The 21192-nt window shown below is 41.9% G+C and overlaps 1 protein-coding gene across 2 annotated transcripts in view; it reads right to left on the bottom strand.

The window, feature by feature from the left end:
• Nucleotides 1–487: 487 nt before the first annotated feature.
• LOC128697961 (dual specificity tyrosine-phosphorylation-regulated kinase 2) overlaps nt 488–21192 on the bottom strand; it is a 387141-nt gene continuing 366436 nt past the window's right edge. The window contains exons 2-3 of one of the 2 annotated variants that reach the window (XM_053789948.2): nt 12266–12445; nt 488–6074 (exon numbers count right to left, since the gene is read on the bottom strand). In XM_053789948.2, the coding sequence (XP_053645923.2) occupies nt 5514–6074; nt 12266–12445 (741 nt within the window). In that variant the 3' untranslated portion in view covers nt 488–5513. The remainder of the gene's footprint in view (nt 6075–12265; nt 12446–21192) is intronic. The other variant, XM_070097533.1, reaches the window with a different exon arrangement.

The raw sequence follows: 21192 nt of genomic DNA, 5'->3' as shown, positions 1-21192 counted from the left end.
TCTTTTTTGGGATTTTCTTTCTTTTTGGGTCACCCTGCCTCGGTGGAAGATGGCCGACTTGTTGAAAAAAAAAAAAAGTAATGTGTGTACTGTATATGCATTATTTTAGCCTAGCAATATTGCTCACTTAATATATGATAGTGCAAACATGTTATCAGGCTTTTATATGCATTTGAAAGTGACAAAGGGCTATGTTTCACTTTACAGTGATTTTCATTTTACAGCAGTAGCCTGGAACCTAACCTGCTGTATAAGTGGAGTCCTACAACAGCCTGGAACCTAACCTGCTATATAAGCAGGGCCTGCCTGCACTCCACTTCCAGATAAAAATGTGCTCACGTTTAAGTTGTTTATTTACGAGTAAACATACATTTTTATAGATCTGTGTAACCTAACCTAACCTAAAATAACAAAATCTACACACAGGGAAGTTTAGAAACTGAGATTGGGATAAGCGACAACAAAAGTGGAGAATAAAATAACTGTGCATGAATACTTTGTTTATTGATGCCTAACAACACAGAAAGTATGTTCCTACACATTCTAGTCTTTATTGGATCCGTCCTATGGGGTAGAGTTTTGTTTTTACAAATGTTTCCTGGTGTACAGCTTGACAGTACTGTTCACAGTTATCACAAAATTAAAAAAAGAAAGACCAGTCTACCAACGTGTCGGTAAGAAATATTTGCATTACTCTATACATACTGCTTAAAATGTTGACTTGTTTTATCAACCCTTTGTGAATTTTTGATGAAACAAAAATATCAAAAGGTGGGTGGTAGGGGGAGGGGGGATGAGGTGTCTATGATCAGCACATTCATTTTTTATACAAAAACACATTCACTTAGCATTCTCTGGTTGGTGAGCGTCGTACAAGGGACTCCAACTCTCCTAAAAAATTATGTACAGTATTCTCCACAAAACTGATAACTATATCAGACATCTATATTACAGTGTCTTACAGCATGTGTACAATATGTAAATATGGAGGGCAGAGGAATGGCAGACCATTAGCATGGCTCGGCCCTCCTCATCCTAAGAGGAAATTTTGAATCACCCTGTACGGTTGATGAAGACAACTTTTACAAATTTGCTAAATGATGAAGTGTGTCATTATTCATCAAGCCTAAAGTCAAGCTGTCTTCATCCAAATTACATGGGATGGAATAATGAGTGCAGGAGGAAATAATACACAAGAAGCAGTCGCATTTGTCTGGGGGCCGACTCTGACTTTGACTTCGGCAGTATCACATGACAGAAATCTAAAACTATAATGCTGGCTGATGTTGTGAATTCATGAGACCAGGATCTATGAGATATGAAGGGGCTGAAGACGAGGACTTATGGAGCTGACTGAAGGATGAGTTGTGGGAAGCAAGTCAGAGTACACACAGACGAATGAGCAAACAATATGCCTGAAACACAACACAGACGTAGAGGGCAGCACATGGCAACATGGCCTCTATGTACATTTGTGACAATTTATGTACACTGCCGAAAGCCCTGTAAATGTGTACACATTTTTCGAGACGTCACTCTATTCTCTCTCATTACATTAGCATACTTGTCGAAACTTTTCTCAATTGTCAGCTTAAATTTTAAAAATATATAAGTTGACTCTTACACAAATGTCAGATATAATATTTTCTACAAGTCAATTAAAAAGTTCAGCAAGTGTCAAGCAGTTCGTCTAGTGGAAGCAGTTATACAACATACACTTCACAATCACAGGAAAGTCTAAGTCACTGGATTTTAGTTCCAAGTCTGAGTGAGTCACCAATATGAGTCACAGTACTGAGTGCACTCACATCTATTGCACATAACCAAGACTAAAAGTATTCTGAATAAAAAAATCACAGAAACTGTCAAGTATAAAAGTTTAAAAAATTTATCTAAAAAAAGCATTTCTTCAGGAAAACATTATAGCATAATAAATTATAAAATTAATCACAGCACATTATCCACACAACATTCTTCTTTAGTAGCTTCACTTTTCCAATGTATAAGATTGTTGATGTATGTGAGAATGTCTATTATGGTTTATATAGTAAATTAACAAAAAATTGTTTTGCATTTTTGAGAATAAAATATTTAGGTTATTTCATGATGCACCTATGTGCTTATTTGGCTTTCTGATATTATAACTGTAGATTCGCTGGATGTGTCCATATATTAAAATATGTACACAGGCATAGGCCTCCTGAATAAGTGCTCACTGAAGAGAATTATTACTGTTACAGTACATTAAAAACAAGAGCTAAACCTATGTGGGTCCTACAGCACAACTTGCTGATGAGAATTATAATTATTATATTAAAAACAAGTCTTACACTCATCTGGGTTATACAATGCTGCTTACTGATGACCAAACAAACAATTTACTGACAATTAGTTACAAATACACAACTCAAAAAAACTGAAATTTGAATAAATCAGATACTGTATATGCTCACAATTTTGAATACAAAAATTCTGAAATGTATTTAATTTAAATTGCCTGTACATACATTTGAAATTACTGTGCAGTGTATAGAAACAAATCCCTGACCAGAGTATTTTTTCAGGGAAGACTATAAATAAATAATGCTCAAGCTTTTTAAGCTACTCATTACAAATCTCTTGTATTTATAAACATTTTGCATAGCCATCATCTTGAATCTCAACATAAATGTTAGCATAAAGTTGTTCAAACCTACAGCCAAGCCACTCATTTTCCAATGCCTCATCGGTAATTTCTGAATGAGGTATTTATCATCAGTCCATATTGCAGGTTAGTGGTCTGTCAATTTTAAAGAGTTTTTATACTGGTAAATGTCAAGTCATTTGTGGGTTGGACACTGAAGTCGTCTCTGGTAGGCAATCGGACAGTCGTCCTTACTGTGTACACATTGGATGGCTTCAAGGCCTCCCACCAACACCCTCTTCACTTCCTCTCACATGACACACACACAATCAGCAGTGATATAATCTTCAAAAAATCTTCAAAAAATTTCTCGTTCAGATCCCAAAAGGGAAAAAAACTTAATCTAAAGCAATCTTGTTTGTTTTATATATTTTTTTGTTAAGCATTTACATGCTGCTGACTTGTTGACTCACTCCACTAATGATGACCAAGACATGCATTCCAAACGCTTTGCCCGCAAAGTGTGCTGTCCCTTCTTCTACAAAATATTGCACTTCTTACAAAAAAATGAACTACATCATCTTCACACAAAAGGAACACTACGTCTTTATCTGAAAAAAATATTCTCACTGAGTTGACTTTCAAAACCAATTATTTTGTCCTCTTTCATCAGTTATCATTGAACCAACATGTGAACCCATTTTGAGTGGTGGCACTGAAAAAAACACGTTCGGACTACCAGTTTCATCCGGGCGTCCCGAGTTCGCCCGGGCATCCCAGAGTTCATCTGGGGATCCTGGGTTCATTCGGGCAGCGTGTCAGCAAGCCCCAGTGGCAGTGTGCACATGATACAAGTCCCACCTCACACACAATACTAATACTTCTGACATAATGACTGATTAACCCGTAAGATGCAGTTAAACTTTGGCAGGCGCGAAGACAGCCACGATTGTCAGAGTAAAGGAAAACAATGTAATAAATATTATTTAAAGAAAAATGAAGGTCGTAGTGGTGATACTCTTTCAGAGGGAATCGGTATGATAGTTACACAGTAAGAGTTATCAAATGAGTGTAAAATATAACACAATTATAGGCCTAACATAAACAAAATTATAGGCCTACCATATGAGCAAATAAGGCAGTGCAACACCTCAGTAAGTCACCCTTATCTATTTAAATGCCAAATGAAAATTGTTTCAATGTCTTTGTTCAAAATGTTCCATCCAACATGGAGAAACATAACAAAGGGAACACTAAATACCGTACCTCAACAAAGGTATCTTTAAGGTTAGCTAAAAAATCCCAATTGCATCTAATTCCCAGTCCAGATAGGCCCAAGGCATAACTGGGCTGTCCAAAGCTCTGCTGAAGCCAACATTTCAGCCTCTCCCACCGAGCAGCATGACTGTTTGCAACAGAAGCAACAGCAGCATCCGCAGTACCAGAAGCAGCAGCAGCAGCTCTCATCTCCACAAATTGAGATTCACAGACATATACAGGCTTAACTGATAACCATATTGCACTATAATTGTTGTGGATTTAGTACACTCATCACTGATTGCTGAGAATTTAATGAATGCCTGACAATAGTAGAGATATCATAGAATTTAGGCAGTGGTGATGGCCTGCCATGGTCCCTGAGTGGAGGTCGGGCCAGTGGGCCCCATAGCATGGCACATGGCCAGGCAGCAGCAGTGGCAATGTGCTCCCAGCAGACAGTGAATGCATCTTGCCAAGGGTGTCAAGAGCCAACCAGGTTTATTCTGCTGGCTTGTCAGAATCAAATCTTGGGTAACAAACCAGTGATGGCCTGGCTTCTTGTGATCCAGGAAATGAAGCCAATGATGATCTGGCTTCTCATGATCCAGGGAACCAAGCTAGTAATGGCCTGGCTTCTCATGATACAGTAAACCAAACTAGTGATGGCCTGACTTCTCATGATCCAAGGAACCAAGCCAGTGATTTGAGAACCAGAATCAGATGACACGATTTGAGCTTCCTCAAGGTTGCTGACCCCATCATGACTTTGGACTCCAAAGAAAAAAAAAAAGCGTATGCCCTTTCAACCAAGGCGGAGAAAGAACACTGACCTCTGGCCTACTCAAAAATCAACAGATCCTTAATACTAGTGAAACCACCAACCCCCAACTCTGCATGAATAAAGAATCTTGTGATTCCAGATGGAGAGCGAGGTCTGTGTCCTTTGACCCTGAACCTGGGGAGATGAGGCAGCTGCTACAGGTAGTACTGCTGATTCTGCATTCAAACTTTGCTGCTTTACTGCTGCTTTCACCCATTAAAAGAGAGCTTGAGAGATCTGCAGCATCACTATTACTGTGCTTCTATTAAAATGTTACTTTCTCTTAATAAACAAACTGCATTTTGTTATTCTTTAGAAAAACAATGTGAATTGTCACACCATTATTTTCGTTGGTTTCCATTGTGCTAAGTATAAAATGAGTATAAATTCTTTATCCCCAGTCGGTAATACCATAAGGTTTTGATTGCATTAGCAAACCAGGAGGTTGACTGCGGGTGTGGGCAGGGGCAGGCGGGTGGGCGTGAGAGTCCATGCTGCCCGCCCGCACGCCCGCACACGCCCCTTTGTGAACAAGGCGAGATCATAGTGAAGTTGTAATATCAACCAAATAATGCGACTAGTGGGTGTGGCGGCGGGCCGTGGGTGTCGGGGGCGTGGGCGAGTGTCCCGCCTCACACGCCGCCCGCCCGCCCGCACGCCCGCTCACTCTGCACGTGCCCAATACTGCCACAATTGCACTTTGGTCTGGTGATATGTGAGCGGCGCGGCCCCCTGTGGGCACAGAGCCTCCGGGGACCCTGGGCCGCACCACTGGGCATGAGGGATGGTGTTTCCTATAGAGGGCGGGGCTCAGGTCACCGGATTCGTGATCTGTGGTAGTTTGGTGTGGTGTCGCGGGTGCATGGTGGCAGCGCCACCATCATCTGTGATAGTGGCACGAAGTTTGGTGGCCGAGGTGGCAATGGTGTTGAGCTTGGTGGCAGAGGAGGGTGTGCGGGATGAAGAGGAAGAGGAAGGAGTGCGGAGGGTGGAGGCAGGGGAGTCGCTCTTTTCTGAAGGAGGTTTCGGTAATCGCCGCCGTAGCCAACCATGGCGCAGGGCCTGACTTGGCGTCATCCGCGTCGTTGGGTCCCAGTCCAGGCACCGCTGGATGAAGTCCAGGAAGAGCGGGTCATTGCAGCCTTTGAGAGCCGTCTGGAGGGACTTTGAACCAGGGGGGCCCCGAGGCTTGCCTCTCCGAGACTGGCCTCCATGGAGGATGGTGGAGCCATCAGGGAGGGTTCGGGTCACACAGTAGCGAGGATAACCCTTACTGGTGATGAAGTTCTTAGCCCGCTTGCTTTGCTCTAGCAACTTCGCTGGTGGCATCCCCAGCAGCTCGATGATGCAGGCTAGCTGATCCGCCTCGTCCTGAAAACACACAATTGTTTACCATCCTTATTCTCAACAAAACGTTAACAAAACATTTGCATGAATATTATTATCTCATTACTCCACTGTATGAGAGGAAGAGAGGAGCACCCACCCAAGATGGAGCACTCACTCAGGGAGGAGTACTCACTCAAGGAGGAGCACCCAACCAGGGAGGAGCACCCACCCAGGGAGGAGCACCCACCCAGGGAGAAGCACCCACCCAGGGTGGAGCACCCACCCAGGGTGGAGCACCCACCCAGGGAGGATCACCCACCCAGGAATAATGAAAAAATATTGAAAAAAAAAAGTAAAAGACATCAGAAGATAATGTGGAAAATGCAGGAAATATTCAATAGCGTATATTAGTGTTGTTGCACCTAGGGTACTAAGAAAGATAATGCACTTAGACAGAAATACAGTGGCCCCCCGACATTCGAAGGCATCGGCATTCGATAAATCCAACATTCGATGCATTTTAACGCAAAAATTTTGCCTCGACATTCGATGGAAAACCCGATATTCGATACGATTCGTACGAGACGTGTCCACGTGTGGCCTGAACTGCCCCGTGTGTGCCAGTGTTTACAAGCCAGCCAGTGTGCGCGCATCTAAGGATACATTCAGTACATTCCATATTATCACTGTTTTTGGTGCTTGTTTCTGCAAAATAAGTAACCATGGGCCCCAAGAAAGCTTCTAGTGCCAACCCTTCGAGAAAAAAGGTGCTAATGACTATTGAAATGAAGAAAGAGATAATTGCAAAGTACGAAAGTGGAGTGCGTGTGTCGGAGTGCATGATGATTTGGTAAAGAAATTGCCTGCAACTAGTGGTGATGTGAGTGAAGTTAAGGCCAGCAAAGGTTGGTTTGAAAGATTTAAGAATCGTAGTGGCATACACAGTGTGGTAAGGCATGGTGAGGCTGCCAGTTCAAGTCCTAATGGAAGGGGATTCCACTTCTAAACACTTACACCATCCACACTCTTCCCTCCTCCCATCCCATCAATCATCACCAGATCTTCATTAAAGGTAAGTGTCAATTATTCTATTGTTATTAATCTATTGTTATTGTTGTTACTGTAATTATTCTATTGCATTAAACTTAATATTTCATGTGGTAAATTTTTTTTTTCATACTTTTGGGTGTCTTGCACAGATTAATTTGATTTCCATTATTTTTAATGGGGAAAATTAATTCGACTTTCGATATTTTCAACATTCGATAGCTCTCAGGAACGGATTAGTATCAAATGTCGATGGGAATAAATTCATTTGGTAGCTGCACTCGAACAACCTTCTGGACCGAAGAAAGTTTGATATTTGAGGTTCCACTGTAAAACAATTATTAGAAAAAATTAAATCCCTTTATATTAAATAAAGACTCTCTCTAGTTATTTAACACTACATTAATAAGCAAATATCTTCCTGCCTCAACACATATCATGAACCATGTCAACAAATGCTCCCATATATCACCTTTTTTTTATTTAAATTAATGCAGTATATAAACATAACTTGTAATATAATTTATGTGACTGTATAGCTATGACATGAAAAATATGATAGTGATGTACATACTTACACAGCCTCCGAAAATGTGTGTGCACGCCCATGCGTGTGCATGTGTGTGTGTACTCACCTAGTTGTGGTTGCAGGTGTCGATTCATAGTTCCTGGCCTCACATCTCTTCACTGGTCACTACTAGGTCACTCTTCCTGCTCCAAGCACTTTGTCATACCTCTTCTTAAAGCTATGTATGGATCCTGCCTCCACTACATCACTTCCCAGACTACTCCACTTCCTGACAACTCTGTGACTGAAGAAATACTTCCTAATGTCCCTGCGATTCATACGAGTCTTCAACTTCCAACTGTGACCCTTTGTTGCTGTGTCTATCTCTGGAACATCCTGTCTCTGTCCACCTTGTCGATTCTTCTTAGCATTTTATATGTAGTTATCATATCCCTCTATCTCTCCTGTCTTCCAGTGTCGTCAAGTCGATTTCCCTTAGCCTCTCCTCGGAGGGCATACACCTTAGCTCCGGGACAAGGAGTGTCGCAAACTTTTGCACTTTCTCTAGTTTCCTCACATGCTTAGCTAGGTGAGGGTTCCAAACTGGCACTGCATGCTCCAACATGGGCCTAATGTACACAGTGTATAGGGTCCTGAATGACTCCTTATTTAGATGTCAGAATGCTGTTCTTAGGTTTGCCAGGCACCTCAGGAGATGTGCCCAGTGTTATACTCACCCCAAGATCCTTTTCCTTGAGTGAGGTTTGTAGGCTCTGGCTCCCTAGATTGTACTCCGTCTGTGGTCTTCTTTGCCCTTCCCCAATCTTCATGACTTTGCACTTGGTGGAGTTGAACTCCTAAAGCCATTTGCTGGACCAGGCCTGCAGCCTGTTTAGATCCCTCTGTAGTTCTGCCTGGTCCTCGTCCAATTGAATTCTTCTCATCAACTTCACATCATCTGCAAACAGGGACACTTCGGAATCTATTCCTTCCGTCATGTCGTTCACAAACACCAGAAACAGCACTAGTCCTATGACTGATCCCTGTGGCACCCCGCTCGTTACAGGCACCCACTCTGACACCTTGCCACATACCATAACTCGCTGTTGTCTTCCTGACAGGTATTCCCTGATCCATTGTAGTGCCTTCCCTGTTATCTCTGCCTGGTCCTCCAGCTTTTGCACCAATTTTTTGTGTGGAACTGTGTCAAAAGCCTTCTTACAGTCCAAGAAAATGCAATCTACTCACCCCTCTCTCTCTTGTCTTTCTGCCATCACCTTGTCATAGAACTCCAGTAGGTTTGTGACACAGGGTTTCCCGTCCCTGAAACTGTGCTGGCTGTCGTTATGCTCATTCCTTTCTAGGTGCTCCACCACTCTTTTCCTGATAATTTTCTCCATGACCTTGCATACTATACACATCAGTGACACTGGTCTGTAGTTTAATGCTTCATGTCTGACTCCTTTTTTAAAAATTGGGACTACATTTGCTGTCTTCCATACTTCTGGTAGGCGTCCTGTTTCGATAGATGTGTTGAAGATAGTTGTTAGTGGTACACAAAGCGCCTCTGCTCCCTCTATCAGGACCCATGGAGAGATGTTATCCAGCCTCATTGCCTTTGGGGTATCTAGCTCACTTAGCAGCCTCTTCACTTCTTCCTCAGTTGTATGCAGAGAGAGAGAGAGAGAGAGAGAGAGAGAGAGAGAGAGAGAGAGAGAGAGAGAGAGAGAGAGAGAGAGAGAGAGAGAGAGAGAGAGAGAGAGACAGACAGACAGACAGACAGACAGACAGACAGAGACAGAGACAGAGACAGAGACAGAGACAGAGAGAGAGAGTGAGAGTGAGAGTGAGAGTGAGAGTGAGAGTGTGAGTGTGAGTGTGAGTGTGAGTGTGTGTGTGTGTGTGTGTGTGTGTGTGTGTGTGTGTGTGTGTGTGTGTGTAAAAACTCATAGAAGCATTTTTTTTTGTTTTAACAAATCAGCCATCTCCCACCAAGGTGGGGTACCCCCAGAAAATGAGAAAACACATTTACCAGTATTCATTCAACTTCTGTCTTGCTTGAAGCCTGCCCATAATGCTCTGCATACAAGGGTTTTTGGACATGTACACCCAACTACTATAATACCTTGTACAACTATGTATCATGTCTTGATAAACTATTATTATTATTATTATTATTATTATTATTATTATTATTATTATTATTATAAGCATGCTGACTTCACAGTTTTGATGACCCTCTGAACTGCAATATCTCCACTTTCCCAGGACTCAAATCCAGCTAACTGGTTTTCTTGAATCTCTTCATAAATGTTACTTTGCTCACACTCCAACAGCACACCTAGTCATAAAAACTGCTCACTCAAATCTAACACTCACACAAAAGCCTGATGATGGATGTTCAAGAGCTCAGATATTTGTCATTTTTTTTTTTTACTGTAATATTTTTCCATATTTGTAGCCACACATTTTTATAGCGATTTCCTCCCATTACTTAGTATATATTTCACCAGGCATTCATGTCACAACTTACATGTCACTAGGTGAATTTTACTAAGTGTATACATGTGCTTCTCAACTTACGATTGGGTTACGTTCCAACGAGCCCATTGTAAGTCAAAAATATTTAAGTTGAATGTGAATATGTGCTAAATAAGAAGTAAATAAATAACTACTGTCACAGAATAAGTAAATAAAGAAATAATTACTATAACTGACTAAATACCAGTATTGAAAAGTAAATAAACAAATACAAGTTAGGGACTTGTTGCTTTCATGCTGGGTAATTATTTTAAACTTCATCTCCAAAATAATTGCTTTAGCACCATCGTAAAGTCAAAACATCCCAAGTTGAACTATTTTAAGTCGAGGGTCACTTGTGTGGCACTAAAGTAAATACTAGAATCAAAACACTTTATAAACCTTATATGTAGCATGTTTACACGAAATTCAACTGAAAATATATTCTAAATAAGGTGACATTTGAGGGTAACTCTTGTGTTGGGCAAAGATTCAGAGTTGGAAGGAAACGAGGAGAAAACTTGGAAATTCTGGCCAGTGAATCACTTCAAGCTATGAAGATTAAAATCTACAACAAATAATGCTTAAATTTTAGCGGTAGAGATCCAGAACAAAGATATAAAACTTATAATTATAAATGCATTCATATTTTTATACGGTTTTACTGGGATATAGTGGAACCCTGAGGTTCAGCTGTAATCCATTCCAGGAGCTAGGCCTAAAGTCGAAGCAATATTTCCCATAAGAAATAATGTAAATCCAATTAATCCATTCCACCCAAAAATATTCACAAAAAGTTATTTTTTAAAGAATAAATACTATATTTTACATACAGAAAACAATGAGAAATATATATAAAGCACTAATTTTAATGGATAAATGAACATTTAAATCAGTTTTACCTTTACCGAAGACTCTTGTTGGAGTATGAGAGAGGCAGGAGAGTTTGTTTGGAGGCAGGACAAGATAGCCCTTCACTATGGCACTAATATCAAATCTATAGCTTATTTATCTATCACAATTCGTCTAATATGACATAAACAATACTAATAACATAGAAACATGACATATGCTCTAGAATGAATAAAATACGCCATTACGTATGTCATGATTGGCATTATGTTGTGTTGTTGGGTGTATAAGGGCCACTGAGAGCATAAGCATAAGCGGCAGCAGAGGCGTTGGTGTTTTTAAGTCACCCTATATACCTCAAACAACAATGGAGGAGTTAAGTTTCGTGTTGTCATTTTTCTATCGCTTAATCACTTAACTTACTTGCTACACTGTACACTGATTGTGACTGTTAATAGTCACAATCAATAAACAAGCACTAAACACAATTAATTTATTGTGAAATGTTTGGATGAGCACGCAGGGTAATATTCACTCAAGGAGAAACAAAGCTAGACTGGCACACGATGCCCGGGCAGACACACAGGCGCGGACAGGTCTGGTACACCGGCCGAAACACGGGGCACAGGGCAAAACTCGAGGCAAAATTTAGCCGAAAAAAGCAGCCGAAACTCAAGGTTCCACTGTGTTCACTTGACAAGTGATCCTCAGACATCTGTGACCAAAGGCAAGCGTATAGCCATTAAGCTAAGTTGAAAGGCATTATAAATACATACAGTAAACCACTGAGTATCATACTGGGTAAGAGAAGAATTTGAGAAGATAAACCAGGGACTAAGTAACATAATAAACGAACTACTGTACTGAATTAATGGACTGCAACCACGAAAAAATAAAAATCACTGTATAATAATGAAAATTTAAACTACAAAAAAAAAAGTGGATTGGCTTGCCTGTGAAGCCAGAATGACTAAGCAACAATATTTCTAACACTACAAAACTACTATCACACTATTTTTTCAAGTTAGTGGAGAAGAACATTTGTGATCAATCTGTATAGTTATATACAGTGTCTCAAAATGCTCTTTGGGAGATTTTATAACAACACTGTGGACTTCTGACAATAAACATTCCATACACACCAACACTTCCATAATTATAGGATACTAGGTGTACAAACCACACACACAAACACTCATAACAAAACAACAGGCCAAGTGTTTATCAACAGCCAGTAACTAACTAACCTCCCATGAAGGTCCTCCTCTTCCATCTCCTCCTCCTCCTCCTCTTCTGCACTACTAACCTCGCCAGGAAGGAGTGGGTAACCAGTTAGAAGTTCAGCCAAGATGCAGCCCAGGGACCAGATGTCAATGGCCATGCCATACTTGGCTCCGAGGATGACCTCCGGGGCCCTGTAGAAGCGACTCTGGATGTAGGTGTACACTCTCTGGTTCTCCAAACACGAAGACCCGAAGTCAATCACCTGCAGGTACATAGTACTGGGTTAATCTCTCTTCACCTAATGACTAATAGGGCTTAAAAGAGTTCCGGCACTGTATTTCCCACCTCCAGGACTCACCGGTTTCCCTGAATCCCGTCCCAAGTGCTCACACTCCAACAGCACGTTAAGTTATAAAAACCATTTGTCTCCACTCACTCCTATCTAACATGGTTATAATCATAACCATAATTTTTAAAGTGGTGGAGTGGTAAGCCAGTTGAAGGCCTCGGTCAGATGACCAAAAGCTCCAGCTATGGGTCATCATATTACTAAAACCCACGTCAGGAAACACTTGTCCTGTTTCTTGACAAACGTAACCTTACCTAATGGGGTTTAAAGACTATCTACTACACGAGGGTCATGAAGGCTACATGTAACTTTCTTTTCAACACCAGTGTTAACTTAATGGGTATTTTGATAATAACAGAGGGTGCTGGGTTACTGTTTATTATAACAACAGAGGGTGCTGGATTACTGTTTATTATAACAGGGTGCTGGGTTACTGTTTATTATAACAACAGAGGGTGTTGGGTTACTGTTTGTTATAACAGGGTGCTGGGTTACTGTTTATTATAACAACAGAGGGTGCTGGGTTACTGTTTATTATAACAGGATGCTGGGTTACTGTTTATTATAAAAACAGAGGGTGCTGGGTTACTGTTTATTATAACAGAGGGTGCTGGGTTACTGTTTATTATAACAACAGAGGGTGCTGGGTTATTGTTTATTATAACAGGATGCTGGGTTACTGTTTATTATAACAACAGAGGGTGCTGGGTTACTGTTTATTATAACAACAGAGGGTGCTGGGTTACTGTTTATTATAACAACAGAGGGTGCTGGGTTACTGTTTATTTTAACAACAGGGGGTGCTGGGTTACTGTTTATTATAACAGGGTGCTGGGTTACTGTTTATTATAACAGGGTGCTGGGTTACTGTTTATTATAACAGAGGGTGCTGGGTTACTGTTTATTTATTATAAGAGGGTGCTGGGTTATTTATAACAACAGAGGGTGATGGGTTACTGTTTATAACAGAGGGTGCTGGGATACTGTTTATTATAACAACAGAGGGTGCTGGGTTACTGTTTATTATAACAGGCTGCTGGGTTACTGTTTACTGTGGTTAGCAAACTAACACTGGTAAAAGAATGGTGCTAATAATACTAATATTGATAATAATAATAATAATAATAATAATAATAATAATAATAATAATAATAATAATAATAACAATATAATAATGGAACATGCACCTCAATAATAATAATAATAATAATAATAATAATAATAATAATAATAATAATAATAATAATAATAATAATAATAATAATAATATCTTTTGTAATATACGTGTAATATACAGCACGAAAACAACATTGATAACAATATTATTCAATAACATTAAAATTAAAAATACTCAACACTAAAAGCAACATTATTGACAATAAAAACAAAACGGGTCTTCCTGGTATTCATACAGCATCTATCTGGTATTATACATCTTCCTGGTATTCATACAGCATCTATCTGGTATTATACATCTTCCTGGTATTCATACAGCATCTATCTGGTATTATACATCTTCCTGGTATTCATACAGCATCTATCTGGTATTATACATCTTCCTGGTATTCATACAGCATCTATCTGGTATTATACATCTTCCTGGTATTCATACAGCATCTATCTGGTATTATACATCTTCCTGGTATTCATACAGCATCTATCTGGTATTATACATCTTCCTGGTATTTATACAGCATCTATCTGGTATTATACATCTTCCTGGTATTATACATCTTCCTGGTATATATACAGCATCTATCTGGTATTATACATTTACCTGGTATTATACATCTTCCTGGTATATATACAGCATCTATCTGGTATTATACATTTACCTGGTATTATACATCTTCCTGGTATATATACAGCATCTATCTGGTATTATACATCTACCTGGTATTTATACAGCATCTATCTGGTATTATACATCTACCTGGTATTATACATCTTCCTGGTATTATACATCTTCCTGGTATATATACAGCATCTATCTGGTATTATACATCTTCCTGGTATTTATACAGCATCTATCTGGTATTATACATCTACCTGGTATTATACATCTTCCTGGTATTATACATCTTCCTGGTATATATACAGCATCTATCTGGTATTATACATCTTCCTGGTATTTATACAGCATCTATCTGGTATTATACATCTACCTGGTATTATACATCTTCCTGGTATTATACATCTTCCTGGTATATATACAGCATCTATCTGGTATTATACATCTTCCTGGTATATATACAGCATCTACCTGGTATTATACATCTTCCTGGTATTATACATCTTCCTGGTATTTATACAGCATCCATCTGGTATTATACATCTTCCTGGTATTATACATCTTCCTGGTATTATACATCTTCCTGGTATATATACAGCATCTATCTGGTATTATACATCTTCCTGGTATTTATACAGCATCCATCTGGTATTATACATCTTCCTGGTATTATACATCTTCCTGGTATTATACATCTTCCTGGTATATATACAGCATCTACCTGGTATTATACATCTTCCTGGTATTATACATCTTCCTGGTATATATACAGCATCTATCTGGTATTATACATCTTCCTGGTATTTATACAGCATCTATCTGGTATTATACATCTTCCTGGTATTATACATCTTCCTGGTATTATACATCTTTCTGGTATATATACAGCATCTATCTGGTATTATACATCTTCCTGGTATTTATACAGCATCTATCTGGTATTATACATCTTCCTGGTATTATACATCTTCCTGGTATTATACATCTTTCTGGTATATATACAGCATCTATCTGGTATTATACATCTTCCTGGTATTTATACAGCATCCATCTGGTATTATACATCTTCCTGGTATTATACATCTTCCTGGTATTATACATCTTCCTGGTATATATACAGCATCTACCTGGTATTATACATCTTCCTGGTATTTATACAGCATCCATCTGGTATTATACATCTTCCTGGTATTATACATCTACCTGGTATTATACATCTTCCTGGTATTATACATCTTCCTGGTATTTATACAGCATCTATCTGGTATTATACATCTTCCTGGTATTTATACAGCATCCATCTGGTATTATACATCTTCCTGGTATTATACATCTTCCTGGTATTTATACAGCATCTATCTGGTATTATACATCTTCCTGGTATATATACAGCATCTACCTGGTATTATACATCTTCCTGGTATATATACAGCATCTACCTGGTATTATACATCTTCCTGGTATATATACAGCATCTACCTGGTATTATACATCTTCCTGGTATTTATACAGCATCTATCTGGTATTATACATCTTCCTGGTATTTATGCAGCATCTACCTGGTATTATACATCTTCCTGGTATTTATACAGCATCTACCTGGTATTATACATCTTCCTGGTATTTATACAGCATCTACTTAGTATTATAGAATCTACCTGGAATTATATATGTTCCTAGAATTTATACAGCATCTTCCTGGTATTTATACAGCATCTACCTGGTATTTACCTGGAACCTACCTTTTGCTGACTCCAGAGATGATGACCCCTGCGGCCCGGGTCTCAGAACAGTCCTGGTTGTCACCCAGCACCACCACACTCCCACACCAACACTTATAACCTTCTCCTCCCAGCATCACCCAGCACCACCACACTCCCACACCAACACTTATAACCTTCTCCTCCCAGCATCACCCAGCACCACCACACTCCCACACCAACACTTATAACCTTCTCCTCCCAGCATCACCCAGCACCACCACACTCCCACACCAACACTTATAACCTTCTCCTCCCAGCATCACCCAGCACCACCACACTCCCACACCAACACTTATAACCTTCTCCTCCCAGCATCACCCAGCACCACCACACTCCCACACCAACACTTATAACCTTCTCCTCCCAGCATCACCCAGCACCACCACACTCCCACACCAACACTTATAACCTTCTCCTCCCAGCATCACCCAGCACCACCACACTCCCACACCAACACTTATAACCTTCTCCTCCCAGCATCACCCAGCACCACCACACTCCCACACCAACACTTATAACCTTCTCCTCCCAGCATCACCCAGCACCACCACACTCCCACACCAACACTTATAACCTTCTCCTCCCAGCATCACCCAGCACCACCACACTCCCACACCAACACTTATAACCTTCTCCTCCCAGCATCACCCAGCACCACCACACTCCCACACCAACACTTATAACCTTCTCCTCCCAGCATCACCCAGCACCACCACACTCCCACACCAACACTTATAACCTTCTCCTCCCAGCATCACCCAGCACCACCACACTCCCACACCAACACTTATAACCTTCTCCTCCCAGCATCACCCAGCACCACCACACTCCCACACCAACACTTATAACCTTCTCCTCCCAGCATCACCCAGCACCACCACACTCCCACACCAACACTTATAACCTTCTCCTCCCAGCATCACCCAGCACCACCACACTCCCACACCAACACTTATAACCTTCTCCTCCCAGCATCACCCAGCACCACCACACTCCCACACCAACACTTATAACCTTCTCCTCCCAGCATCACCCAGCACCACCACACTCCCACACCAACACTTATAACCTTCTCCTCCCAGCATCACCCAGCACCACCACACTCCCACACCAACACTTATAACCTTCTCCTCCCAGCATCACCCAGCACCACCACACTCCCACACCAACACTTATAACCTTCTCCTCCCAGCATCACCCAGCACCACCACACTCCCACACCAACACTTATAACCTTCTCCTCCCAGCATCACCCAGCACCACCACACTCCCACACCAACACTTATAACCTTCTCCTCCCAGCATCACCCAGCACCACCACACTCCCACACTAACACTTATAACCTTCTCCTCCCAGCATCACCCAGCACCACCACACTCCCACACCAACACTTATAACCTTCTCCTCCCAGTATCACCCAGCACTACCACACTCCCACACCAACACTTATAACCTCCTCCCAGTATCACCCAGCACCACCACACTCCCACACCAACACTTATAACCTTCTCCTCTCAGCATCACCCAGCACCACCACACTCCCACACCAACACTTGTAACCTCCTCCCAGCATCACCCGTGAGCACCACTACACTCCCACACCAACACTTGTAACCTCCTCCTCCCAGCATCACCCATGCTAGAACCCACGTACCTCCCACACATTAACAATACACATGGACGTCTCTTCCCCACAGCGTCACTCTCAGGGACGTCAATGGTAAATATTTGGTACCAAGGGACGTGGTCACCTGTACACGTGAACAATGCTTCGAGAACATAAGAAAGGAGGAACACTGCAGCAGGCCTACTGGCCCATACTAGGCAGGCTCTTCATAAGCCCAAACCCACTAACAAAAATATTTTCCCGACTTATTTTCGATATTACCACAGGAATAAGGTGGCCCGGTGGCCTGGTGGCTAAAGCTCCCGCTTCACACACGGAGGGCCCGGGTTCGATTCCCGGCGGGTGGAAACATTTCGACACGTTTCCTTACACCTGTTGTCCTGTTCACCTAGCAGCAAATAGGTACCTGGGTGTTAGTCGACTGGTGTGGGTCGCATCCTGGGGGACAAGATTAAGGACCCCAATGGAAATAAGTTAGACAGTCCTCGATGACGCACTGACTTTCTTGGGTTATCCTGGGTGGCTAACCCTCCGGGGTTAAAAATCCGAACAAAATCCTATCTTATCTTATCTTAAGCTCGTCTGGTACTAGCACACACTTGTACACTGGCTGGCTGAGTTTAAAGCCTATCGACTGTATGAGAGTCACTGAGGCTGCAAGGTAACCTGTTTACCGCCAGTCCGACATATTTTCCCTACTTAAGCAGAGATTAACCTAAACTAAGTGTATAAATATTGACTTGAACAACTAAAGTGTAAAGAAACACTTGTCAATGTTCAGTAATAACCAGCAGAGAGACAGAAACACTTGTCAATGTTCAGTAATAACCAGCAGAGAGACAGAAACACTTGTCAATGTTCAGTAATAACCAGCAGAGAGACAGAAACACTTGTCAATGTTCAGTAATAACCAGCAGAGAGACAGAAACACTTGCCAATGTTCAGTAATAACCAGCAGAGAGACAGAAACACTTGTCAATGTTCAGTAATAACCAGCAGAGAGACAGAAACACTTGCCAATGTTCAGTAATAACCAGCAGAGAGACAGAAACACTTGTCAATGTTCAGTAATAACCAGCAGAGAGACAGAAACACTTGTCAATGTTCAGTAATAACCAGCAGAGAGACAGAAACACTTGTCAATGTTCAGTAATAACCAGCAGAGAGACAGAAACACTTGTCAATGTTCAGTAATAACCAGCAGAGAGACAGAAACACTTGTCAATGTTCAGTAATAACCAGCAGAGAGACAGAAACACTTGTCAATGTTCAGTAATAACCAGCAGAGAGACAGAAACACTTGCCAATGTTCAGTAATAACCAGCAGAGAGACAGAAACACTTGTCAATGTTCAGTAATAACCAGCAGAGAGACAGAAACACTTGTCAATGTTCAGTAATAACCAGCAGAGAGACAGAAACACTTGCCAATGTTCAGTAATAACCAGCAGAGAGACAGAAACACTTGCCAATGTTCAGTAATAACCAACATAGAGACAGAAACTCACGAGATAAACTGATTTGCATATTTCAACCCCCCTCCAGGGGTCCTCTTCAGCAGATACACAAGTGAAAGAACATAAGGAAGGTTGCACCTCTATCTACTCCCTCACAAACCACACCCCAAAACGCAATAAAAATCCGAGTTTTTAATATTTTTTTCTTGTGTTTTTCTTCTATTTAAAATTCTCAACCACTCTAAAAGAAAAATATTTAATATAGTGTTTTTAATAAAGTCGAACTGATATAATATTTTAAAAAACACTAATTGGCGACCACACACTCCAGACTGAATAAGGAAGAACCAATCACCGACGAGATGACGTAACATCCAACCAGTCATTGTGTAAGATGATGTAACAGCCAGCCAATCACTGTGCAAGATGACGGAACAGCCAGCCAATCACTGTGCAAGATGACGTAACAGCCAGCCAATCACTGTGCAAGATGACGTAACAGCCAGCCAATCACTGTGCAAGATGACGTAACAGCCAGCCAATCATTGTGTAAGATGACGTACGTAACAGCCAGCCAATCATTGTGTAAGATGACGTAACAGCCAGCCAATCACCATTATGGTGACGCAACATCCAGCCAATCACCACCTTGGTGATATAACATCCAGCCAATCACCAGCGAGGTAACCTAACAACCAGCCAATCAGGCTAACGAGTAATTTTAAGATAATTTAAGCAGCTACACCATAAACTAACTTGTGTATGTTATCAGATAAAGGTGGGCAGCCACAGGTGGGTCAGGTGGGCAGCAACAGATGGGTCGGGTGGGCAGCAGACAGGTGGGTCAGGTGGGCAACAGACAGGTGGGTCAGGTGGGCAGCAGACAGGTGGGTCAGGTGGACAGCAGACAGGTGGGTCAGATGGGCAGAAGACAGGTAGGTTAGGTGGGCAGCAGACAGGTAGGTCAGGTGGGCAGCAGACAGGTGGGTCAGGTGGACAGCAGACAGGTGGGTCAGATGGGCAGAAGACAGGTAGGTTAGGTGGGCAGCAGACAGGTAGGTCAGGTGGGCAGCAGACAGGTGGGTCAGGTGGACAGCAGACAGGTGGGTCAGATGGGCAGAAGACAGGTAGGTTAGGTGGGCAGCAGACAGGTAGATCAGGTGGGCAGCAGACAGGTGGGCTGCAGACAGGTGGGCTGCAGACAGATGGGTCAGGTGGGTAACAGACAGATGGGTCAGGTGAGCAGCAGACAGGTGGGTCAGGTGGGCAGCAGAAAGGTGGGTCTGGTGTGTCAGGTAATTAACACTGATCACAACAAAGGGACTGTCGATCAATTTCCTTGAAACAAGAACCCTTCACCACTATCAACAAACTTCCTGGAAGTTGACTAACACACACACACACACACACACACACACACACACACACACACACACACACACACACACACACCACAGAGTAGTCAGTAAGTGGAATAGTTTGGGAAGCGATGTAGTGGAGGCAGGATCCATACACAGCTTTAAGCAGAGGTATGATAAAGCTCACGGCTCAGGGAGAGTGACCTAGTAGCGACCAGTGAAGAGGCGGGGCCAGGAGCTTGGACTCGACCCCCGCAACCTCAACTAGGTGAGTACAACTAGGTGAGTACACACACACACACACACACACACACACACACACACACACACACACACACACACACACACACACACACACAAACACACACACACACAGCTCCCTGACTGCGGCACCTTAGCTGAATCAGCAAACCATTGGGAAAGTCTGTCAAGACAGAGAAAGCAGTAGAAAGGTACCTACCTACCTAGAGTCTACCTGGAGGGTATTCCGGGGATCAATGACCCCTCCTGGTGGATCAGGGCCTGATCAACGAGGCTGTTACTGCTGGCCGCACGTAGTCCAACATACGAACCAAAGACCGGCTGATCCGGCACCGACTTTAAGTATCTGTCCAGCTCCCTCTTGAAGACAACCAGGGGCCTATTGGTAATTCCCCTTATGGC

This window comes from Cherax quadricarinatus, chromosome 58 (assembly GCF_038502225.1).
Source record: "Cherax quadricarinatus isolate ZL_2023a chromosome 58, ASM3850222v1, whole genome shotgun sequence".
Classification (NCBI taxonomy): domain Eukaryota; kingdom Metazoa; phylum Arthropoda; class Malacostraca; order Decapoda; family Parastacidae; genus Cherax; species Cherax quadricarinatus.
Note: the sequence above shows the minus strand (reverse complement) of the source record. Positions and strands in the feature narration are given on the sequence as shown.